Here is a 27,191-nt window from a genome sequence, read left to right as displayed (position 1 = left end):
GTGTTGTGAAGATTTCATGGATACAGTGTCCCTGTCAGGTCTAGAAGACACTCTCCAGCACCAGGTGTTCTAGTACTCTGGATTTTACAATCTTTCTATCCTCCCTTCCACAATGTCCCCCAGAGTCTTGGGTATAGAGGTTCTATTGCAAATATGCCACTATCAATTATTTTTATAAATAAAGTTTTATTGTCACTGGTCTGTTGTCTATAGCAACTTTCATATTATAAGTGTAAAACCATGTATGTATGACAGTCAGAATAACATGAAATAGTTGCTACCTGGTTCCTTAGAGAATATATTTTCTGAGCTGTGATTGATATGTTTTGCCTCACTGTAATGGAATGAAAATTTGAAACACCAATCAATATGTCAGCGTTTAACAAGCCCAGCCCCTACATGAAAAACTGTAAATAGTCAGTGGCTGCTGAGAGAGGGGAAATCCACTTTCTCTAGGGGTTAACTTCCTGATAGGTTATCCAATCCCAAGAGATCTGTCCTAAACACATATACTTATGAGCAACACTTAAATGGATGCAGAGGGATTTACATATGTATGTATATATATATATATATATATATGATATATATCATGTATGCTTACAAAAGGAAAGGTCATGGATTTGAGAGGGGTTGGAACTAACACAAGAGGTGTTAAAGGGGAAGAGTGAAGATTTGAAATGATGAAATGCAGGGAAGAGGGGCCAGAAACATGTACAGTTCAGAGGGGATGGAAGATACCATGTGAACATGGCCCCCTGAATCAACTAAGCAGGGCTCATATGGGTTCACAGAGACTGAAAAGGCATGCGCCTGGCCAGAAGGTTCTGCTCCAGATACTCAGTGCATGTTACAACTGATAGCTTGGAGCTTTTTTTTGGGGGGGGGCGGGCTCCTAACAGTGGGAGTGGGTATCTCTGGCCCTTTTGTCTGCTCTTAGGAATTTCTTTCTTCTATTGGGTTGCCTTGTCCACCCTTTGTATGAGATCTTTTGGCTTTCTTATTATATCTTGTTTCATCATGTTTGGTTGTCTGTTGGAGGCCTGCTGTTTTGAAAATGAAGGGAGAGTGGATCTGGGAGACAGGGGAGACGGGAGATGGGAGGGAGCTAGAAGAAGGAGGGAAGGAAAACAGTTGTTGGGATGTATTATGTTAGAGAACAAATTACTTTCAATAAAAAACACTTAAACATAAAAATCTCAACGATTTTGAAAGAAGCAAAAGGAGGCAGACTTGTTGAGGAGCCCATAGTTAGCAAATCCTTGACTAAAGTGCCAGGGCACCGGGAGTCTAGCATGGCAAATGGACTTACAAGTCTTTTTATGAGTCTTAGTACAAGCCACAAGGAAGTAGAGTTCAATTCCTCTGTAATAGGGAAGGCCTTAAATAATGAACTTGCTGGACATTGGTAATGGTCAGGGTGTAGTCTACGGCCCTTTGCTCAATGCTTCTAGTTTGTTTTGATAGCTTGCATTTCAGCTTTAGGTTTGAACAGACTTCCCTTTTATTTGAGATTTTCCTTGGGAGCTCATCACTTATTCCTACCCCTCTTCAACCCTAGAAGTCCCATATTTACAGAAACATCATTACAGTGATTAATAGAAAATCCTTGCTCATTACTTCTGATATATGTCACTAAAATATGAGGAGAGAGAACTTCAAGAGCCCTTTTCTCTATTGCTTTGACAGTAGAGCTGGAAAGTCCACAGGCGGTAGAGAAAAATAATATTTTCCTGGTCTTTCTATTAGTATTAAATATATAAATTAGAATCTGTAAGCACTATCATATCCTGACCATGGGCACTTAGCAACCATAACATGCAATGTCTGGTAGTTTACAGACTTAACAAACAGGGATTTTCTGCTTCTTGAAAGGAGAGTCTGTATTCTCAGAGAGGAGAGCAAAACTACAATTCAGTCTTCCTTAGAGTCCCTTTTGGAAGAGGAGTTGCATGGGGAAATTCACAGATTCCTAAGTGCTAACATTTAAATGTAGTATCACAATACACACACACACACGCACACACATGCATGCACAAACAGCACAACACACATAATAAATACCTACAACCATGTCTTCATGAGTTAAGTTGCAAAAAGAGCCCCATTTATATGAAGTATCTTACTGCACACTGATATTTAAAGTGCTTAGTAGTTATTTAGCTCAAACATGTTCAAGTGGATCTGGTGCTTTGTTTGTTTTGGGGACAATTCTGCATGATTCTCATAAAACTTCTCTTCTGTTATTTTGCAGTTTTCTCCTTGTGTTTGGTTGCTTGATTTTGTCAGTGTTTTCTACCATCCCTGAGCACACAAAACTGGCTTCAAGTTGCCTCTTAATTCTGGTAAGTAGAGCATATGTATTTATATATCATAAATGCAAATATTTTGTGTAATATACCAATTGTATATGACATTGATGCTATGCTTTTATATTACTGTTTATCCAGAATGGCTGTTACTATGAAACATAAAATTGTCAACAATCACTCAGGCATTTGCCATCAATGTAACTGATGGAAAAACATGAGAAATTCATGCAGAAATATTCAGGATGCTATTACACAACAATATCATATTCTATAGGTATATCATGAGAAGAAGGCAATATTTAAAGGCACGATTTGTTTTTATTCTTTCTGCTAACAAAGAATTATAACAAAAGTCAGCATGCATGTGATTTCTCATTATTGTTAAAAAAAAATACAGGGTATAAAGCGCTTTCCAATAACTGAATTTAGCAGTAGCTAAGTGTAATTGGCTAAAAAAAAAAAAAAAAAAAAAAAAAAAAAAAAAAAAAAACTGTATGAATGTGGTTCCTCATACAAAAACAGAAGGGTCTTTTATGCTCCTTTTGACTAACAGACGGTATTATGAGTTTGTTGCTAATGCAGTTACCTGGTGAGAAATTGCAGATTTCTCTATTTCCATGAGGCTGGCAGGCTTCAGCCACACAGAATTATCCAGTTCTCTTTAAAATGGAAAAAGACCCCAAGATATTTTAGTCTGGGTTATTCTGAGCCTTTCAAGCTCTTGTAGCTTCTATTACAATGAACGCATAGCACTGTAGGCTCCAGTCACATCTGATTGAAAGTTTGGTTCATTTACGTCCATTTTAACCTGGCTTACTTGGTGCAAAATTATTAGGCTTGACAGTCTCGGAACTGTGTGAATGAGCTGGAATAACTCAGCTCTGTTTATAGAATGGAAACGAAATGGAGTAAGATGTTTTCTCTGAAGTCACAGAGATTGATTGTATGTAACAATCATCTAATTTGCAAAGATTCTGTGTCACCAGGGTGGGAAAGATCTCAACTCATGTAATAAGAGAGGAAGCAGATAGATGCTTTCAAGGCCTGTGCGTCCACATGGCTAATTTTTGTTTGATGTTGCTAAGGCAGCACCAAGTCTCTCCGGCTTACATTACAGAGGATTCCCCTTTGAATCAGGAGAGAATCTACTCCAATTTGTCTCCATACACATTGTGCTCAGTGGTATATTGCTAATGTTCTGACTTCAATTTCCAAACCAAGGGAGAGAGCAGGGCAAGGAAAAGCTCTCTGGGGGGTTGTTCCATTTGCACACTTTCCATTTGGGGAGCAAGTAGGCTTTTAGCTTGGTCCACCCTTCTGCTTATTACAAATGATGTTTGAAGCGTGAGATCTAAGGCTCCACTGACATTAGGTCGCCCACAGGAGCTGAATTGTAGTTTGAAAATGTAAATCTAACTTTCAGACCTGGGAATAAATTATTAAAAAAAAAAAACCTAGATCAACTGTATGAAAGTGTACATGTTTAGAAAAAAAAATCAGTAACAAAAAGAAATCCATGTAATCCATATAAGCTCAGCCTTTGCAAACCCCAGAGTACTTTGGATCCTGACGTTTCGAGCATGTTGTTTCATGAGCAACTGATATTTAGCAAGTAGGATATGTTTTGGCAAATGAGGAAGCCGGCGTTGTTAATCGTTTCGATCCTGCTGAAGGATGAACTTGAGGCAAGCATCGTTCATGCTAGGCAGGTGCTCAACCACTTGCTGTGCGCCCAGCCCTGAACTCATCAGTCACGAACATATTCGGACTTAACAGAGCAAAACCAAGTGTTTCTGCAAGTGCACCTCCATTTGGAGCAGCGACCTAGTGCTGCAGGCAGACATTGCAGAAGAGTACTGTTATATGGTGTTCAGTGGTAAAAAAGAGTTTGCTTATTCTCCTATTTGGAGGCTATAGAGTTAGATTTCAGGGTGTCCATTTTAAATCTAAAGAGTGTTCAAGAGACCTGCCTAGAAATATGTAGACCATGTTGTAAAGGTAAGATTCAGTGCAGTCTCCAAAATCCTTCATTTTATCTTTAAAGAGCAATTAAAATGAAACAATTGTGGGTTTTTTTTCTTTCTTGATGGAGAATGACAAGTTGTTGAAAAGACATAAATATATTAATGTTTTCACAATATTTAACAATTTTAATATTAACACAGCATATACATTATATACTATATATGTCATAGAGATATATAGATGATAGGTAGATAGACAGATGATAATGATGATGATGATAGATATATAGACAGATCCATAGATCGATCGATCAATAGATAGATGATAGATAGATAGATCCGTAGATCCATAGATAGATAGATAGATAGATAGATAGATAGATCCATAGATCCATAGAGTGATAGAGACAGACAGACAGACAAACAGATAATTGTGGACTATCAGGAAAATATGAGCACACTGAATGATTTAGGAAATCTGCTGCTGTCCTTTTTCATGTATGTTTGAGCTGGTTAATCAGATTTCAAAGACTGTCTGCCCTGTGAACACATAATCAAACAGAATTCAAAGAACTCAGTTCTGCCTGGCTGGATCTTTATTGCTTGGCTGCTTGGCTTTAGCTGCCAACATAGAGAATAGCTAAAATTTTATTATTCAAATAGTAATGGGAAGTAATAGGAAGGGCTATTAAAATATAAACAAATGCTTTCAATAAATTACCCATTTTATCTGACAGGGTCTAACTTTGTACTGGCTCAAAACAATTCCCTGGCTACAGCCTGCTCCTAGCTCAGGATGTCGATCTGTGCCTCCATGTCCAAATGATGTGAGACTTTAAACGTTTGGTTTACACAGTTGGCATACAAACATAATACTAGAGGAATATTCATAATTATATATAAATAATGTTTCACTTCGTATATTTTGTTATAACTATTTCTTTACAGTTTCCTTGAAAGAATGTTCATTATGGTAAGGTATTTTTCATTACTCCCACGCAAATAACAGACTCCCACAGATCTAGCAAGAGCATACACACTGCTGGCAAATTTGGCTGGAAACCAACCTCTGAGACGTGTCTGGGATGCTCTCTTTTCTGTCACATTGTTCCACTGAGATCACCAGTGTAGTGCATTCAGGTCACCATGTGGATATTGTCCTGCTTACGGACTAGGGCCTCATGAAGATGATTCCGGTTCTTTATAGAACCAAAGAGGACATTCCAACACTGCCATCCACAGTTGCATTTCCAGTGGTAGTATAAAGCTGGCATCTGTAAGCCTGCCCATTCCACGCTGAGCTGATGCTTTCCTCATATGCCCACTTACTTTTCCATTTGGGCAAAGTGATATTTACCTACTTCCTTCATTTATGCAAATGTCTGCAAACAGGCACCGCTTGGCAAATTTTATTTCCATCTTTGTTGTTCTTGTTGTTGTTTTTCTTTCTTTTGTATTTGTGTAATTTGGGAATATAATTCAGCACCCACATTTTCTCAGTAAATAATATTTGGGAAAAATTAATAAGAGGCACCAGTATTGTGCCACCATCCCTTGCCAGTGGCTACAAAAGCAATGTCTTATGTGACTACTTTTGGATGTCTGGAATCGATTGCATCCTTACAAATTCTAGAAGAGGTTTAAAACAGACATAATTAATTTCAACTTCAGCCTTTAGCGCCGTGAGATCTCTGTATCCACTAAGTCCAGTCCATTGCAGACTGTGTTCTAGAAGTACCCTATGCTCCATTTAAAGGAGCCAGGTTGGGCAAAAATAAACTCACCCAATTATCAAAGATCTTGTTCCAATTTCCAGCTGCTTCTTCTGATCAGAGATAATGAGGGAAAGGGTATCAGCTGTGCCTGTTCCATCTCATTCTATTAGGGTGAGGTGACTTATGGGGGAATAAAAGGTCCTTTTGGTTTTGTTTTTTTTTTTTCTGGATTCGAAGCACATTCTTTATGAATGTAATTACAACCTTGTGACATCAGCAACTAGAAGATGCAGAAACAGAGCTGTGAAGGGTCAGACCTTTATGTATTATCAGACGTGTGTTGCTAATAATTCAGATTAGCCAAACATCGTAAATATGTTCCTGGGGGTAACCGAAAGAATAGCTATAAAATGTATACAAGAGAAAATACAAAATGAGTTTAAGCATTTCACCGCCAAATAAAGATTATTGAAACACTGAAGTAGAAAATGATGTGGAAGAGGGGGAGCACCCAAGAAATGCAGTCCATAAAAAATAAGGAATGGTGTGGAAAAGACAGATGTTCACTAACCACTAACCTGCTTAAATATAAGTGGGCCAAAGTGTCTAGGCAAAATATAGTGTTTTGCAGTAGAGATTTTTTTTCAACATGTACTAACTACAAGAGGCTCACTTTAGATCAAAACCACAAATATTTCACTAATAAAAGAATCAAAACTATAGTGTGCAAATAATAACTGAAAGAGAACAGACTAAATATACTAAATATAATAGACAAAATATATTTCAAGGTAAAACAGAGTTATAAAATATAGAAATGTATTTTAAGAGAGAAGAACATTATAGAAAGGTTCAAAATTCCATTATAAAAATATAACTTTCATCAAATAAAGGGTTCAATATAACAAAGAAACAAAGTATAAGACTGAAAACCATGTAGCTAATAACTCACTAACAAATACATAAACCAAAAATATCTGTAGCATTGGAGAAACAAATTAGGAGTTGGAAGCAATAAACGCCTCACTCTCAGTAACTAGGAAGAAGGGAAATAAAGAAACATGAGAGACAGCAATAAACCAACTAGATCCAACAGGCACAGCCAGGACACCATACTCAAGAACAAGCACACACATTTTTCTCACGAGCATATCGGACATTTTCATGACTGATATATTAGGTTTCAGTATATTTTTTTAAAAATGGATATTAGAGGGGAGAAAAAGATACCCTTTCATGATGTAATGAATTTTGAAACCAGCATAGGAAACAACACAGTCACACATTAGTGGAAAATAAACAATCCACTCATCAAGTAACTAGTAGGGTAAGGAAGATATTATAGGGATGAATGAAATAAAACACAACTTCTTAATATTCACTGGACATAGAGAAAGCAGGGTTAAGAAGCAGGAGCGTGTAAGTGGCACACGCCCTCCACTCCAAGGCTCAGGAATCATTGTATTAGAAAGCATGGAAACAGTAAAGGTCCTGAGGCGGTGGATAACTGCAGGGAAGCTGGCTCCTTTGGACACAGCAGGGTTAGTGTGCATACCAACTCATGGTGTTTATGACAACATACACAGAACTGAACAAGCAGCGTGGAGATGGGAGTCAGGCATGAAATCCCACCCCAAGTTGCAGAGCTTTGGACAATCATCAGCTCCTGGGAAAGGGGAAGATGGTTTTCTCTAAGCATTTCAGCCCTGGTAAATTGGCCATGTGCCATCCGAAGCATCCAAGCATCAAGAATATTTGGGCAGCATAAATTAGTCTTGGTAGGTTAAAATGTGGGAGTTGGGGAAGATCGGTGGTAGATCTGGATTTGGGGTGGGTGATACAATTAAAACATATTGTATGAAACTCTCAAAGAATTGTTAGTTTTTTCAATTCTAGGAGATTTATTTTAAGGAAATAATCTGAAATTCAGACAAACATATAGGCTGCATTTATTTAACTTAGAATTACCTTTTTCCTTTTTTTCTTTTTTAAGATTATAATTTAATTACATTTCTTCCTTCCCTTTCCTCCCTCCAAACACTTCCATACTAACCCCTACTTCCCTTCAAATTGCTACTGCATGCATGTGTGTGTGTATATGTATATATATATGTATATATAATGTATGTTAATAATATATATTAATAATTATACATATTAATAAATATAACCTGTTCAGCTCATATAATATGACTTGTATATATGTTTCTCCAAGGCTGACCATTTGCCACTGGACACCCAACTGGTGTGCTCTTCCCTGGAGAAGACCACCTCTCCTGTTCCCAGCTTTTCCTTGGTTGCAAATTCCCGGGCTGTGGCTTCTTGGGCTTTTCATTGTCCAGTTTGGCATGTTCATTGGTGTCATCCTTTTTAAGCTCACATTTGCGTGGTTACCTTGGTAAGACTGTATGGGTGTAGCTGCTGATATTACCAAGAGACACAATCTCAGAGCAAACTTCCTGATCCTTTGGCAATCTTACCCTCCTCTCCCACAAGGTTCCCAGAGCCTTGAGCGTGAGCGTGTTTTGGAGCTGTATCCACTGGGACTAGGATACACAATTCTGCATTTTGATTGGCTGTAGTTTTCTGTAGTCGTCTCCATCTGTTGCAAAGAGAAGCTTATGTTTATAGATTGTTGTTCATGATTATGCTGGTTAGGTAAATTAGTAGTGGTAGAGTAATTATTTTAAAAGAATGAAATATATCTATAAACACATTGAGAAATAACAGAGACATTACATCAGTAATCCAATTTTATAGTTTATAAAAGAAGAAAAAGGAGCTAACTAAACCCAAACTGCGAAAAAAGATAAGAACAGATAGTTAAACTGGAGAGGGGGGAAAGTCTGTTATTTGAAAACATCAACAAATTTAACGAACCTTGTTTCACAGGGTCTTGCTATTTAGCCAAAGCTAGTCTTGAGCTTGCTATGTAGACCAGGCTTTCTTAAATTTCCAATCCTTTTCTCAAACTTAAGACTCCATGCCTTCCAATAATATGTATGCTTTGCCAAAATAAAAAGAGGAGGGAAGGATTTTAGTGAAATTGAGAAAGGGCAGATATATATTATGTATATAGTCTAATCTTAAACACTGTCATGAACATTAGATAAATTAAAATGCATAGAGCTGAACCTGGCGCAGAGAAAATTCTTGGAAAGTTGGCAATTATCATGATCATCGTTTCTTTCATCCATAAGGAAGACCTAAGAAGGAGACGGGTAAAGGGGAGCTGTACACTGCATTTTTTAAAAGATTATAAATTTAAAATAGAAAATAAAATAGAAAACAAGTATTTTTAGCACATCTCCAGGTTAGTCATTGCAAATTTCTACAAGAATGGATTCATGTAACTAAAAGCAGCTTCCTTCTACAAGCTCAGTATGTGGCCTGCGTTGTTGTAGCTTTTATTGCTGTGTCAGATGACACACAACTTTGAGAGTTCTATCAAATCTGTCTGTTCACAGCTGGACTGATTCACTTATGAACTCAGAGACTGTGACAGCATGCATAAGACCTAAACAACTTCACACGACACACACACACACACACACGCATGCACACACACGCACATGCACACACGCGCGCGCACACACACATGCACAAGCACACACACACACACACACACACAAGCACACACGCATACACACACACACACAGAGAGAGAGAGAGCACTGAGAAAGGCAAGTGGACACAAAGTCCCAGCCCTAACCAAGAAGATACTTGGAACTGGTACTTATGAAAGACAGAATCAGTCACTAGGTGTCAACCACATCCCAGGGCAGGCGCCATGTCCAGGAATAGTTATTGAATACGAATGAACTCCATGCTTTGTGTCTAAGCTTTTCACTTATATTAGTTTTTTTTTTTATCTTATTGTTCTTTTTTATTTATCTGGGGTTTTTTTGTTTTGGCTTCAGAGGTTTTGTTTTGTTCTGTTTGTTTGTTGTTGGGTGTGAGGAGGGTTGGTTGGTTGATTGATTAGTTTTGTGTGTTTGTTTGCTTGTTTTTTGAAAATAGGTTTTTTTTGTCGAGATTTCTACTTATCCAAAGTTTTTCAGTTCCTCCCCATCCTATCCACTAAAATCCACAGAGATTTTTGCTCTCTCTCTCTCATTAAAAAACAAACAGGCATCCTAATTAATTAATTAATTAATCAAACATAATGAAATTAAAACAAATTTTGATAGGACAAAATGAACAAATAAACAGAAAAAAGAACCAAAGAAAAACATTAGACACAAAGACATACACATTTGTATCACATAAATATCATTAAAACACAAAACCATAATATGTAAGCAAAAGATATATAAGGTAAATAATAAATAGATAAATCCCAGTCAAAGCATTATGAAACAAAACAACTTCCAAAAAATCACACTGAGCTCCTCAGTTCAACACTGACCATCTACTGCTAGGCATGCAGCCTGCCCTTTAAGTGTACTTTGTATACCCAGTGAGAAAAATACTTTTTTTCTTTTACAAGCAGTTATAAATTGGAAATAATTTCTGGGTCAGGGATAGGGAATTGTGTGCACTTCCTCTTTCAGGACTGGAACTTCATATGGCATAGATGTGTGAAGAGCCTACGCAAGCTACTGTAGTCTCTGCAAACTTGTGTGCACATTGGTCTTGCTGTGAGTAGAAAACCTTGTTTCCTTAGAGTCCTCCATTCCCTCTGACTCTTGTTGTCTCTCCACTTCCTCTTTCATGGGGTTTCCTGTGCCCTAAGAGGAGGGATTCGATGGAGGCATCCCCTTTAGAGCTGAGTCTTCCAAGGGTCCCTTAGTCTCTGCACCTTGTCCAGTACTTGGTCCTATATACTGCAAAAGGAAGTATCTCTGATGATGACCAAGCAAGACATTCGGAGTCATTTTATTACTACTTCCCTTTACCATAACAATGATATTTGGTTGTCCTCTAGATCCAGTCTCTGTCTTTAGACTATCCAAGCAATATTGGGCTTAGGGTCAATCTCATGGTGTAAGCCTTATATCTAATCAGAGAGCAGATGGTTACTCCCACACCTTTTGTGCCTTTGTTACATTAGATAGAGCATCTTGCAAGCAGGTCACCATTGTATATCAAAGGTTTTGCAATTGGGTTGTATTTACCTTTCTCCTCTGCTAATGTGCAGAGTACCTTTCAGTATCATGAACGCTAGTCAGTAGTGAAGGCTCGAGGTAGGCACCAGGTCAACGACGTCATGTTTGGTGAGCTGTGTAAATGTTGTCTACAGCAGTAGGGTCTTAGCAACACTGTGGAGAGCAACCAATAGCCTTGGTTGTTTGGGGATTTCCATAGGGCCCTTTTCACCAAAAAATCCATTGCATGTAACAAGTTGCTGCCACTGAAAGTTTTATTTGGTAGTGGGAGATATCTCACTGGGGTTTTGGTGACTCTTTCACATATGTTTTCTTGCATAAATTTAAGAGGCTTCGACGGCAGTAGGTTTCCATACGATCCCTCAAATGGCCCTTGGTTTAAGCATTTCTCCCTGTAGTCCCACCTTACCACCTTCTTTCTCCCTTCTCATTTGATCCTCTACCACCAATACAGTCCCCACTATCAATACATCCATAACCATACAATCCCTCAAATTCCTTCCTCCTATCTAGTGCCTTACTCTGTGCCTAGCAGAGTTATGTGAATTTTATCCTGCTTATCAAATACCTGATAGCTAGCATCCACAAATAAATGAATGCATACCATAGTGTCTTCTGCAGTCTGAATTACCTCACTCAAGATGATTTTTTTTCTAGATCCATCTATTTACCTGCAAATTTCATGATATCACCTCTTAACAACTGCATAATGCTTCACTGTGTAAATACATTTCTTTATTCTTTTATATTTTGACAGACAGCTAGGCATTTTCTCATTCAGGCTGTTGTGAAAAGAGCAGCAATGAACAGGATTGAAGCAGAGAAATAGGGTATAGAGTCCTTTGGGAATATGCCCAAGACGAGTATTGGGGGATCTTAGAGTAGATGTAGTTGTAGCTTTCAAGGACCCATCACACTGATTTCCATAGAGGCTGTACATCTTCACACTCCCTCAGACAATAGATGAGTGTCCACCTTACTCCACATTCTCTACAACATGAACTGTCACTCGGTTTATTGATCTCGGCCATTCAGAAGGTGTACGATGTAATTTTAGAGTGGTTTTAACTTGTATTTCCCTAGTGGTTATGGATATTGAAGGTTTATTTGGTTTTCAGCCATTTGTGCTTCATCTTTTCAGGACTGCTTAGATCTATAACTGTTTTTAACTGGGGTTGCTGGTTTTCTTGATGTTCAGGGTTTTTTTTTTGTTGTTGTTGTTCTTTGTATATTTTGGATATTAGCTCACTATTTTGAAAGGCCCATTGTGTAGCATTCTGCTTTGTATAATTGAGGGTGTCCTTTGTCATACCAAAAATGTTCAGTTTGATGGGGTCCTATTTATTAACTGTTGTTCTTAGTGCCTGTTCTGTGTTATCATTAAAACTGGTTTTTCTTCAAGACTACTTTCTACTTTGATCTTTCAGATTCAGTTTATCTGGCTTTGTGCTGAGGTCTTTGATCTATTTACAGTTGAGTATTATTCAAGGTGATAAATATGAATCTATTTGCATTCTTCTACATGTAGTAATCCAATTTAATCAATATCATTTCTTAAAGATGCTATTTTTTCCAATGTTTATTTCAGATTTCTTTATCAAATAGCAGGTGTTCATTGGTGTGTGGGCTTAGGTCTGGATCTTCAGTTAGATTCCACTGATCAACGGATCGGTTTTTATGCTAAAATAATGATTTGATTCTTTTTTTTTTCATTTAAAAAAGTGTAGCTTTATTAGCACATTTCTGCATATGGCCATATTTCCTGTTTTCAAATATATCATATGGTTTTTCTTAACCAGACATTGCTATAAAATGAATTTGAAATTCTACTTTGAAATAAATTGTTTTTGTAAATCTTACTTTTTTTAATTCAAAATTTCACATATTTATTGAAATACATACAGCGTAGACAAATAGAAGTTTCAATTTTTTGAAGTTAATGTTTTGATTAACAGTTAATATGGACATCATTTTCATATATACATGTTTATACTTTTTAGCTATTAGATTAAAACAAATAAGGGAATGTATATAAACATAAATTATTACTATGACAATGTATGTGAATAATAATGATACTCAAATATAGCAGTTGAGCAGCCTAGGACAAACTGGGTTTACCTGAAAGGAGGGTTTGGAAATGAAAAGGACTGGGGGTGGGCAGCAAGAGAAGAATGAAGCCAAGACAAGGTTCTGATAAAGGCTTCAAGTTTTTTGTTTGTTTGTTTGTTTGTTTTGTTTTGTTTTGTTTTTTATTCGATATATTTTTATTTACATTTCAAATGATTTCCCTTTTTCTAGCCCCCCTGTAAGTCCCATAAGCCCCCTTTTCTCCCCCTGTACTCCCACCCATCCCTTCCCACTTCCCCGTTCTGGTTTTGCCAAATACTGCTTCACTGAGTCTTTCCAGAACAAGGGGCCACTCCTCCTTTCTTCTTGTACCTCATTTGATGTGTGGATTATGTTTTGGGTATTCCAGTTTTCTAGGTTAATATCCACTTATTAGTGAGTGCATACCATGATTCACCTTTTGAGTCTGGGTTACCTCACTTAGTATGTTGTTCTCTAGCTCCATCCATTTGCTTAAGAATTTCATGAATTCATTGTTTCTAATGGCTGAATAGTACTCCATTGTGTAGATATACCACATTTTTTGCATCCACTCTTCTGTTGAGGGATACCTGGGTTCTTTCCAGCATCTGGCAATTATAAATAGGGCTGCTATGAACATAGTAGAGCATGTATCCTTATTACATGATGGGGAATCCTCTGGGTATATGCCCAGGAGTGGTATAGCAGGATCTTCTGGAAGTGAGGTGCCCAGTTTTCGGAGGAACCGCCAGACTGATTTCCAGAGTGGTTGTACCAATTTGCAACCCCACCAGCAGTGGAGGAGTGTTCCTCTTTCTCCACACCCTCTCCAACACCTGCTGTCTCCTGAATTTTTAATCTTAGCCATTCTGACTGGTGTAAGGTGAAATCTCAGGGTTGTTTTGATTTGCATTTCCCTAATGACTAATGAAATTGAGCATTTTTTAAGATGTTTCTCTGCCATCCGAAGTTCTTCAGGTGAGAATTCTTTAACTCTGTACCCCATTTTTTAATAGGGTTGTTCGGTTTTCTGGAGTCTAACTTCTTGAGTTCTTTATATATATTGGATATTAGCCCTCTATCTGATGTAGGATTGGTGAAGATCTTTTCCCAATTTGTTGGTTGCCGATTTGTCCTTTTGATGGTGTCCTTTGCTGTACTGTAGCTCTGTAGTACAATTTGAAATTGGAGGTGTTAATACCTTTAGAAATTCTTTTATTATCCAGGATTGTTTTAGCTATACTGAGGATTTTTGTTTCTATTTGAAAATAAAAATGTCCTTTACATTTCTTTGAAAAATGGTGTTGGAATTTTGATGGGTATTGCACTGAATCTTTATACTGCTTTTAATAGGATGAACATTTTTACTATATTAATCCTACCAGTATAGGCATGGAGGATCTTTTCATCTTCTATTTTCTTCAGTTTTATTCTTGATTTCCTAATGTTTTTATTATACAAGTATTTCACTTACTTAATTAGAGTTACCCCAAAATGTTTTTGAGTCTACAGTGGAAGTTAATATTCACTGATTAATTTCTCAGTTCATTTGTCATTTGTACATAGTATTTTTGTATTACATTTGTATTCTGATACTTTTCTGAAAATGTTTATCAATTGTAGAGTTTTTTGTAGAATTTATAGGGTCATTTGTGCATACAGTCAAACTATATACAAATAAATATGTTTACTCCTTTCCTATTTGTATCCCCTTGGTCTCCATTAATTGTCTTCTTCAACAGTCTTACTGCTTTAATTAAGTCTTCAAGCATTGTATTGAATAGGCGTAGACAGAGTGGACAACTTTGTTTTATTCCTGGGTTTAGTGGAAATGCTTGTATAAATTTCTCTCCATTTAGGTTGATGTTACCTGTAAGCTTGCTACAAATAGCCTTTATTATGGCAAGGAATGTTCCTTGTATCCCTAGTCTTTCCGGGACATTTTATTATGAAGAGATGTTGGATTTAGTCAAAGGCTTTTTATGTATCTAATGAAATTATCATGTCTTCTTCTTCTTCTTCTTCTTCTTCGTCTTCGTCTTCGTCTTCGTCGTCGTCGTCTTCTTCCTCTTCCTCTTCCTCTTCCTCTCCTCCTCTTCCTTCTTCTTCTTTCAGTCTGTGTGTATGATGGATTACATTTATCACTTTATATGTGTTGACCTCTTCTTGCAACTCTGGGATAAAGTCTACTTAATTGTGGTGGATGATTTTTTTTAATGTGTTCTTCGATTCGGCTTGCAAGTTATTTATTGAATTTTTGTATCCATATTCATAAAGGAAATTGTTCTGTAATTCTCTTTCTCTGTTGTGTCTTTGTGTGGTTTAGGTATCAGGGTACTTGTGGCCTTGTAAAAAGAATTCAGCAATGTTCCTTCTGTTTCTATTTTGTAGAATAATTTGTGAAATATTGCTGTTAATTCTTCTTCAAAAATCTGATACAACTCTGCACTGAATCCATCTGGTCCAGAGCTTTATATGGTTGGGAAATTTTTAATTACTGCTTCTATTTCCCTAGTGGTTATAGGTTTGTTTAAATTGCTTACCTGGTCTCGATTGCACTTCAGTAGGTGGCAAGTATTAAGAAATGTATCCATTTCTTTTAGATTTTCCAATTTGGTGGAATATGGAATATTTAAGAATGTCATTTTGATACTATATTTCCTCAGTGCCTTTTGGTACACCATTCCCCTTTTGATCTCTATTTAATTAATTGGAATATTCTCTCTCTGTCTGCTTTTTAACTTGTCTAAAGGCTTGAGGTTCTCCCGTTTCTAGAGTTGTTGTTCACCAACCTGAAAGGACAAAGAGAGCAGAAGAGAGTAGGTTGGGTTTGGACAACCATGGATACCAATGGATTAACTTCTGGCATCAGCTTCAGTGAGACAGCTCAAGTTTATTTGGTGTAAACAAGAGCTATGTGACTCTTGGGAATTGGATAGGGATTTCTAAGTGTGGTGAACATACATATGGTCTTGGGTGGAGGCCTAGGAATTCTTCATTTCCATGATGAGGAATTCCAGGAACCTGCCCTGTAGGTTCAGAACAAGTTGAACCTGTAACATGGCCATAGGCTACATGACTTTCCTCAGACTTTTTGAGGAGTTACAGGTAGAAAGGGCTGGTTGTTCAGAACACAATACCTAATTATACAAGAAACTGTGTGCAAGATAAGAAAATCACCTATACTTAGAGATACTCTCCAGATAAGAACAGGCAGAAAAGAGGAAGCCCTGCTGTGAGAGGGAACCCTTCATTTCCCTCTAAGCTCCAAGACTTTATCTGAACATGGTAGACTGTGGCCTTAATAGCAGGGTCTTCCAACAAGGGCCTATCAATTTAATTGATTTTTGCAAAGAATCAAGTTTTCATCTCATAGATTCTTTGTATTATTTTGTTGTTGTTTGTTTGTTTCTAGTTTATTGATTTCAGCCCTGAGTGTATTTCTTGATGGCTATTACTTTTGGGTTTGACTTCTTGTTGTGCTAGAGCTTTCAGGTATACTTAGAACAACCTTCATTATGTCCCATAGGTTTGGATATATTGTGCTTTCATTTTCATTCAATTCTTTCTGTTGTTTTTCTCATTGTTGATGCCCAACGTTATTCCATGGTCATTGCATAGAATGCAAGATGTTATTTCAATTTTCTTGTATCTGTTGAGACTTGCTTTGTGTAAAAATTTTGCAAAAACAAAATCCAATGAGGTGCTGAGAAAAAGGTATGTTCTTTTGTGTTTAGGTGAAATGTTCTATAAATATCTGCTAGGTCTATTTTATTTGTGACATAATTTAGCTCCAGCATTTCTCTGTTATATTTTGCCTGGCAGGCCTGTCTATTGGAGAGAGGGGGGTGTTAAAGTTTCCCACTACTACTGTGTGGGAGTCGATATGTTATTTTAACTGTAGTTGTCTTTCTTTCATGAATTTGTATGCCCTTGTGGTTGGTGCATAAATGTTTACAATTATAATGTCCTCTTGGTGGAGGTTCCCTTTGATGACTATGTAGTCATTCACTATCTCTTGTGATTAGTTTTGCTTTGAAGTCTATTTTCATCATATATTAAAATGACTACCATACCTTTCCTTGGGTCCATTTCCAAAAAGGAATAACTATTCCCATTCTTCTATTCTAAGGTGATGATTATCCTTGGTATTAAGGTGTGTTTCTTGGTTGTAGAGATAGGATGGATCCTGCTTTCAAATCTAATCCACTAGAATGTGTGTTTTATTGGGGTATTGAGGCCTTTAATGCTGAGAGTTATCAATAAGCAGGGTTTATTGATTCTGTTATTTTGCTGTTATATTGGTAGTGGTGGTGCTTTTTATATAGTGGGATCACTAGGTTCTGGTGAAGACATAATGTCCTAGTATTTATTGATTGTGCTTTTTTCCTGGTGTCTAGACATCTATCTTTGGGATAATCATAATTCTAGGTGTTGCCATCTGGTCTTTTCTTTGTTGAGTGGTGTTCCATTCTTTGTTTTCTGCTGCCCTCTCTAGATCTTAGGAACATGTGCTGGCTCTGGTAGTGAGTGCTTCTGAGTCCCTTCCAGGTATGGCTATGGAAGGCCTAGGTAGGTTGAGTTTCTATGTATTAGAGACTGGAACAAAAGAATATGGATGGGGTAGAGGTGGAGGCTGAAATGATTTACTGGTAGGAGGAAATCTAGATATGCCATGAAGATTGAAGGAACTCAAGGGAGTGAAGTCAGAGAGAAGGAACATGCCCCTGTGGGTGATCTGCTTCAGGGATGGGACTGTAGAAACATGCCCCTGTGGGTGATCTGCTTCAGGGATGGGACTGGAGGAACATGCCCCCGTGGGTGATCTGCTTCAGGCGTGGGAATGGAGGAACATGCTCCTGTGGGTGATCTGCTTCAGGGATGGGAATGGAGGAACATGCCCCTGTGAGTGATCTGCTTCAGGGATGGGAATGGTACTTTGTTTGATTTTTTTTGCTTGTTTTGTTTTCCCTGTTGTTGTTTTTCCTGTTTGGGGGGGGTTATTTATTATTGTTGTTGTTGTTTATTTCTTCTTGTTGATATTATTATTTAGAGGCTGAGAAAAACATGAAGCTGGATAGTTAGAGAAGTGAGTAGAATCTGTGATGAGCTGGGGGAAGGGAAGTATATTCTATGAAAAAATAAGTATACGCGTTTGCGCATGCGTGTGCGTGTGTGTGTGTGTGTGTGTGTGTGTGTGTGTGTGTGTGTGTATGAAGCATTGGGCAGAACAACTCTGAATCAAATCAGGTGTTTTCAAGAGGCACCTTAAGAAGTGCTCAACATCATTAGTCATTAGGGAAATGCAAATCAAAACAACCCTGAGATTTCACCTTACACCAGTCAGAATGGCTAAGGTCAAAAACTCAGGAGACAGCAGGTGTTGGCAAGGATGTGGAGAAAGAGGAACATTCCTCCACTGCTGGTGGGGCTCTAAGATGGTGCAACCACTTTGGAAATCAGTCTGGAGGTTCCTCAGAAAACTGGACATGACACTTCCGGAGGACCCTGCTATACCTCTCCTGGGCATATACCCAAAGGATTCCCCTGCATGCAATAAAGATACATGCTCCATTATGTTCATAGCAGCCTTATTTATAATATCCAGAAGCTGGAAAGAACCCAGATGCCCCTCAAAGGAGGAATGGATACAGAAAATGTGGTATATTTACACAATGGAATACTACTCAGCAATTAGAAACAATGAATTCACAAAATTTTTAGGCAAATGGTTTGATCTGGAAAATATCATCCTAAGTGAGGTAGCCCAGTCACAAAAGAATACACATGGAATGCAATCTCTGATAAGTGGATATTAATTAGCCCAGAAGCCCTGAATACCCAAGGCACAAATCACATAACAAATGACTCCCATGAAGAAGTATGGAGAGGGTCCTGATCCTGGAAAGGATTGATCTAGCACTGGAGGGGAATATAAGGACAGAGAAAAAAAGGAGGGAGGTGATTGGAGAATGGATGGAGAGAAGAAGGTTTATGGGACATGTGGGGAGGGGGGATCCGGGAAAGGGGAAATCATTTGGAATGTAAACAAAGAATATAGAAAATAAAAATATTAAAAATAATAATAAAAATAATCAGGTTGTTTCTTGTGTCTTCTCTCTGGGGATAAGATTTATGACTCTATATCGTATGCGTGTGTGTACCTGAATTTCAGGGTTAATTAAAAGTGATTAATTTCAAGAAACATGAAATAGAACTGTAGCATCTTAATACTGTTCATTTGGTTCTTTGATTCCTTATCCAAACCAAAAAAAAAAAAAAAAAAAAAGGTATTTTGCAATGGAAGTATCTTTCTTCTCAGTTTTGACATTTGGTAAATTAGCCATTCGGCTAATAAATGGTGCTAAATAAATGCCAAGTATAAAATAGCTATGACTGCAACCCAGACTTTGCCAACTAAAAACCACCAAGTAGATGTCTGCTATCTTCGAGTACCCACGTAAATCTCTCCTTCCGTCTCCAAGGTCTCTTCGTGGTACTATAGCTCCAGTGCTACTCATCAAACCTCTCCCTTCCCTCAGGGAGTTTACTTTCTCATAAATATGTCCACTTACAAAATTGTCACAAGTGGCTAAGTCAGTTTACATCCCTTTGTACCAAGAATTCTAGAAAATTATTTTGCCATTGATCACCTGATTCGCAGAGTAACCAGGGATACGGTTCCAGCTTCTAGCCACAGTTCACATCGTTCAGAGGCGCCATTAGGTTAGAGAAGGGAAACTATTTCCAGGTCACGCGATGGTGGAAAGCATCACCTTCTGTTGCTTACTCAGTGAGCCTGAGGTTGTACACTTGAACATTCATTTCCTCTCTTCTTGAAAACAATACTATTTAAAAATTTCTAACCTTTTGGGCAATGTCCTGCCTTCTAGATTAATTTTAAACCATTTATAAATAAAAATGTTTCATCATATTTAAAACAGACAACCTCTTCCACTGAATAAAAGGTAACATGATTTGTTCACAATTTTTAATTGGTAATGATCATTTTTAAAATGAAGGAATGCTGGGCATGGTATCAGTCTCAGTAAGATGCCAGAGACCATCTTGGTGTGTTTTCTCAGTTACACTCATGATGATTTATAGACTGTGCCAACCAATACAAATGGTCAAGTGTCCCGATCATCCCAAACATCATAATGAACCTCTTGTCGATAGAAACCGTGTGCATTTGCTGCTTATACTTCGTGTGGCAAAGCTGATATGGGTTTGGCTTTGGTTGTTTTTGTCTTTTTTTTTCTGCATAGTGGTTTAATTCCTGAAATGTGTAAAATCCAAATTAGGCAGATCTAATTATATCTTAAACACACTAGTAACACTTACTATTTAAAGAAAATTTGTAGCGAATCTCTTTATAAAAGGAAGAAGCCCTTTGAAAAGCTGATAACAGCATAATTAATCAGTGTTATCTGTTTCCTTTGTAATTGTGGGAGCACATGATTTTTACTTGTGGTGTAACTATTTACTATGCTCCACAGTAATAAAGAATTGGAGAATACTTTGGCTATTTTCCACCTGCCAGGATAGCCACAAACCAATTAGCCTGGCCTTCCAATGTGGAAGGGTTTGCACATGAAATTGTATGGATCTCAGGTAGAATGAGATTCCATTATTCTTATCATTAAACCTTCTGGTACTAATCACTGTGAGAGAAGATAACACAGTGTAAGGATAAGAATCCATTCAAGGGTATAAATTATGTCACTGCAACTGAGTGACAGACTATGAGATGCCAAGCAACGGCACATGAAAAATGACTGATGCATTCTGAGGTTCCTTGTGCCCTGTAATTTACTGAAGAAAGCTCCAAGAATATCCCAATGAACACTGAAAACTGCAATTATTTTCCTGAGCTTTCCTTTCATCGAAGAAACTGAAAGTAAGCCTGAGAATGATTCATGGAGACTAATGGCTCTCATCAGTCTGCTGGTGACTGAAAAGGTAGGAGTGGTGAAACACCTACACGGGACCATCACTAAGAGATAATAATATAGTAAGTAACCTTCCCTGCAAAAGGCAGTTCAGATAGTAGAAGGAAGAGGTGTTGAGTTCAAGCAAATGAGGCCATGCCTGGAAGACTATTAAGAAAGAAAGAACTTTCTACACTGCTGATGGAAGTGTTAATATCTAACTAATAAACCTAGGAATTTTACAGAACTTATCTCTAATATTGCCCAGCAAACACTATTAGCATTAACAATGAGCTCCTACAGTATGCTATGCCAGAATTTCTCAACCTGTGACCCCTTCAGAGTAACATATCTGATATTTACATTATGGTTTATAACAACAAAACTGTAAGTTATGAAGTAGCACAAAATGATTTTATGATTGGGGATCACCACAACATGGTGTACTGTATCAAAGGGTCGCACCATTAGGAAGGTTAAGAACCATTGGTCCATGCAAATCCAAACACTTAGCTTCATTTGAACTCCATAAAGGTAGATTTTTGTGGTTAAACACTGTCTGTGAAACTGTGGTAGACAGAACACTTAACAGGATAATTCTATAGAGGTTTAGAAAATACCAGAATCTAATACCAGTAGCATCTTTCCCCTTCTCTGACTTTCCTTCGCACAGTCTTCTCAGAGTCGCCTTCATTATTTATTTAATCCATTTATCCAACAAGGCTATAAAGTATATAATGTATGGGCAAGGCTTTCTCTTTTTGCTTTTCCTTTTATTTTATGTGTATGTGTATTTTGTTTGTATGCGATCACATGCATGAAAGTTCCTTAAGAGTAGGTCATATCTACCTTGTCTGGAATTACAGAAGATTGTAAACTGACATGTGGATGCTGAGAATCAAACCTGGAAACTAGAAGAGTAACTGGTGCTCTTAACCACTGGGCCATCTTTCTATCTCAAAGCTCTCTTTTAAGAAGTGGGGAGGGGGAGGGTACAATGAACAAAAAAGTCACAGTCTCTACCTTCATGGAGTGCCCAATTTTTGTTGGGAAAATGTACAGTGAACAAAAGCATAAATTGGTATTTCAGAATAGTTTAGGGCTGAAAAGATGTCTCGATAATTAAAAGCACTTGCTGTTCTTGCAGAGGACTCAAGGTTTGTTTCCCAGCATCCACATGATATAGATCCAAGGCCATCTATAACTCTGGTTCCAAGAAATCAGATGTCTTCTTCTTGCTTCTGTGAACACTAGTCACACACATGGTGAACAAGCATGCATTGCAGGAAATACACTCATATACATAAAATTTTCTTTAAAATATTTTTTAACAATTAGAAGACATATGTGGTGGCACACTTTTAATCGCAGAATTTGGGAGGCAGAGGCAGGCTGTCTGAACTCTGAGTTTGAGGAAAGACTCATCTACATTCTAAATTCAGTCCAGCATTCAGGCCATTGAGGATAGGTAGATAGATAGATAGATAGATAGATAGATAGATAGATAGATAGACTGATAGATGATTGATGATAGATAGAATTGATGATAGATACATGATTGGTGATAGACTGATAGATGATTGATGTTACATAGATAGATAGATAGATAGATAGATAGATAGATAGATAGATAGATAGATAGATAGATAGACTGATAGGTGATTGATGATAGATAGAGATTGATGATAGATAGATACATGATTGGTGATAGACTGATAGATGATTGATGTTACATAGATAGATAGATAGATAGATAGATAGATAGATGGATAGATATAGATAAATGATTAGATAGATAACAAGAAAACAAAGACATGTTTCAAGAGTTTATTTGTTATGTCTAGAGAGCTCTACTGAGAATGTAGCATTTTTATCTGAGAGTTAAATGGAGCAAGTAGCAAGCTGTACAGCAATATTGGAAGAAAGACCATTCTGGGCAGGTGGAGTTTGAAGCATAAAAGACCCCAGCAGGAGTACACTCACTGGGACAAGGATAAAAAGCCTTTGAAGTCATTCATTGTGAAATAGTGTAAATCTAAACTCAGTTGCAGAGAGTGTGGACCCTAGGGAAGGAGTGCTCTCAAGATGTCACGGGACTTATGGGGAGGGGGAAACTGAAAAAGGCTTATTAGCTTTCTGGTTTGGACCTACGGTCTTTCTATGGAACTGGCTTTAGATTTCCCAGGTGGTCTTTGATCCTGTGGATTTCTACAGATAGTTGAGTATTTTTCTGGTTCCTACCTATTAATCTCCCTCCTAACTTCTCAAGGTCCTGTTACTTAACTGACTGCTGTTGTAATTCTAAAAGTGTCTCCTATATGCCAACTTCTGTGCTGGGTTGAGAAATCCCAAATATAATTAAGACATTGCAGTAGTGTGAAAGAATTACTATCATCTTATTGTTAGTATGCACAGTAACTCTTGCTCCAGAAAAAATTAAACTAAAGAAGCTCAACATCATGATTTTATAGACAATAAATGATAAAATATATGCAATGAAATCATCCTTTAAAATCCCCATTATACGCAGATCTACATGAAAAAAATATTTATGTTTTATCATATTCTCTTCAAAGGATCACATTGAAACCATGAAAAACCATTTCCAAACTAATACTAGTAGCCATACTAGTATATTGGATTTTGGTTTGGTGCTATATAATATCAAAGCATAAACAAACAAATGAACAAAACCTCACCTTTCCCCATGTAGAAATACAATACGTCAGAATCTCAGTTAAGGTGAGGAGCTACAACAAGCAGCTGTAAAGTAGATTAGAGGAAAAATAAACGCATGCTGTAAATGGCACTTGACAAACTACATTAGTCTAGATTCAATGAAAACAGTGCAGACCTGACTTCCTCTGGGTTTGTAAGTCATAGTCAACCCAGAAAGCCGTCCTGGAAAATGGAGAAAGGAAAAGACAGCCCTCAAGTGGCCCAGGCCTCCAGTCTTGACTCTCTTGTGACTTCAGGATGGCAACATCTCAATGACCTTGGAAAATCTATGCATCTTCCTGGGAAAAGTAGCAGAAATTCTAGATGGTGGCATCCTTTGAGGGAGACTGTGGGGTGAAAAGTATAAGCACTACCCCTAATGCTACAAAGTAGGAGGGAGGACTCACTCTGATTTTTCTCCCATAACCTGCTCTCCCAAACATAATTTTGAAAATAAGCCAGAATCAAGTACAAATCAACATAAAATCTAACCTTAAGCAAAAGAGGCACTCTAACATAAATTAGTGAGGTCTGTAGTGGGTTGACTAGGTATGGACCCCATAGCCTCATGTGTTTGAAGACTTGGCCCATAGGGAGTATCACTATTAGGATGTATGGTCTTGTTTCAGTAGGTGTGGCCTTGTTGGAGGTAGTACATAACTTTAGAGGCAGGTTTTGAGGTTTTTGAGGTCAAATTATTCCCAGTGTGGCACTTGGGCACCTTCTGCTGCCTGCAATCAAGATCCACAACACTCAACTCCTCTCTAGTACCATGTCTGCCTTCATGCCACCAAGTCTCCCACTATGACTATGGACTAAAGCTCTGAAACTATAAGTTATCCCCAATTAAATGTTTCTCTCTATAAGAGTTGCCATGGTCACAGTGTCTCTTCACAGGAATAAAATCTTAACTAACACAGGGTCTAGCGCCTATTGAACATTCCATTCTTGATGGTTATAATGACTGGAGAACCTATGAATTAATTGCAGATTCGTAACTCCAAAAGGTTTTCTGGCTTCAGCTTGTAAACTCATATGTTTCTTTCATCAAGCTGACCTACTATCTTGTTTTGGTCTGTGTCTCACAACAGGGATGACTTAGAAGCCCAGTCACTGTAGCTAGGCAATGAAGGAATGACAGATGTGTAGTGAGAATAGGTTGTGTGACAAGGTCAAGAGTCAGGTTTAGAATCTAAAAATGAACCGTGAAGGGTTCCAGGCTGAAAATGAGAACTGTGAACCTTCGGGTGGGTCATCAAGAGGCCCAGCACTGTAAGGTCAATCAGAGGAGAGGCACACATCATAAACCAACTGCATACTGCCAATGATTTCTCTCTCTCTCTCTCTCTCTCTCTCTCTCTCTCTCTCTCTGTGTGTGTGTGTGTGTGTGTGTGTGTGTGTGTGTGTGTGTATTCCTTTGATTTCATGTGAAGGTCAGAGATCAATCCTGGACACCATTCCTCTATACCACCAACTTATTTATTTTGCTTTCGCCATTTTTCTTTCTTCTTTTATTAACATATGTTAATTATATGTAATAATGGATTTCACTAAGACATCTTAATATATGTATGTAACGTATTTATTATGTTTATCCAATTACCCCTTTTTCTTCCTCTTCTCATCCAGCCTTACTTCTACTTTTAGTCTGTCTGTCTGTTTGTTTGAGTGATGGGTTGTTTAATTGGCTGATTGGTTGACTGGATAATTGTGGGATCCAATGAGCTTAATCACAGCAGCTGCTAATCATGAATATTTATTATAGCATGAGCAACTTATTAGTAGCTACATCACTTAAGTAAATACCCCCCACTACATCAGCAACAATTAGCTGCATAAGGGTTCTCATCATTAACCACACCCCTAGCAACTGCTAGCTGGAATAGCTACTTCACAAAGAGGTAAGAAGAGCATCCTTTCTCCATTCATGATAGAAAGTTAATGCACCCAGCCTTGCACAGGTCTTGTGGAGATAAATACAGACATAATGAGTTCATAAGCATAACACATGGCATGTCAAGAAAGCAGTGCTCTATAACACTCTTGCCCTTCCTCCAAATCTTTTATTCCTTCTGCCCTCTCTTCCCCAATATTCCCTGTGCCTTGGGGGGGGTGGGGTATATGAATCCTACCAGGGCTTAGCATTAAATAATCCTTGATCCTGTAATCACAAATCTTTGCTGAAACTGCCACATTCTGCAAAAAGAAGCTTCTGACAAAAGTTGATGTCACTAGTAATCTCTGTGTTATAACACAGTAATCTCTGTGATTAACTAGTTATGATCTCTGATTATAACTAGTAATCTCTGGATATAAACACATAGAAGGCAACTTGATGTACATACCATCTTTATTTAGAAAAATTATCATGGCACCCCTGCTAGGGTCTATGACCCCCATAGTGAGAGGCTTTTGACATGAATTTTCTCACACAGAATGGGTCTCAAATAAAATAGTTGGTTGCCACCATAACAGCCATTCCTTTGTTGGACAGTAGTTACATCTCACCTGGTGGAATGGTAGGGTAGGGAGTAGAGTCCACAGCTGAATAAGAAGAGTGTTGATGACTTTTTCCCCAATATAGGATATTCCAACACTATAAAATTTGGCTTCACTAAGGAAGTTTTTGGATCAATTTCAACTTAAGTTTGCTATATTACAACCAAAGTGTGTGATGTCTTCAGTAATAAAATCCTTACCATCTAGTTCCAGTGGTCCTCTAAGAGCAGTGGCATGCACTGATTGGTAGGTATCAGGGTACTACTCCCTGAACGATGTTAGCTTATGTTAGGATAGCCCTTGTCCAGGACTGTTGTTTTGACATAATGACTATGACTTCAGAGAGCATCTTTATTTACATATGTAATGAATCTGCTCAAACTACTTTATTGTTTTATTTTTAATTAGCTAATGTATTAATTTATTGATTATTTTAATTAATACATAATAGAATAATATTTTTCTTGTTAAATCATGTGGAGAATCTGCAACATTAGCAAATAGTCTGTCCACCACTGTAATTTTTTTAATTATAAAGTAGTAGGTTTCCTTGTGGCTTTCTCATATATCCTTAGTTGGATTCGTCCTCACCTCCTCCTCTCCCTCGTCTACCTGTCCCCATCCTCACTGATAAGTTCTACTTCTTAAATGAGCTTTCATAGAATGCGTGTCTTACTATTCTCTCCTCGCTAAGGCTTCTCTGTTTCCCTCTCACAGTCAACTTACAGCATTTTGGTCTCTACACCCTCACATAAAACTTAGATGCTAGGATCCACATATAAGAGTGAGACACACACACACACAAACACACACAGAGAGAGAGAGAGAGAGAGAGAGAGAGAGAGAGAGAGAG

The 27,191-nt window shown here is 37.7% G+C and overlaps 1 protein-coding gene across 2 annotated transcripts in view; it reads left to right on the top strand.

The window, feature by feature from the left end:
- Positions 1–27,191, top strand: part of Kcnq5 (potassium voltage-gated channel subfamily Q member 5) — a 557,693-nt gene that overhangs the window by 361,934 nt on the left and 168,568 nt on the right. For both annotated transcript variants that reach the window (XM_052192554.1, XM_052192553.1), the window contains exon 2: positions 2,255–2,345. In XM_052192554.1, the coding sequence (XP_052048514.1) occupies positions 2,255–2,345 (91 nt within the window). The remainder of the gene's footprint in view (positions 1–2,254; positions 2,346–27,191) is intronic.

Source organism: Apodemus sylvaticus, chromosome 9, assembly GCF_947179515.1.
Source record: "Apodemus sylvaticus chromosome 9, mApoSyl1.1, whole genome shotgun sequence".
Taxonomy (NCBI): Eukaryota; Metazoa; Chordata; class Mammalia; order Rodentia; family Muridae; genus Apodemus; species Apodemus sylvaticus.
This window is presented reverse-complemented; position numbering and strand designations above follow the sequence as displayed.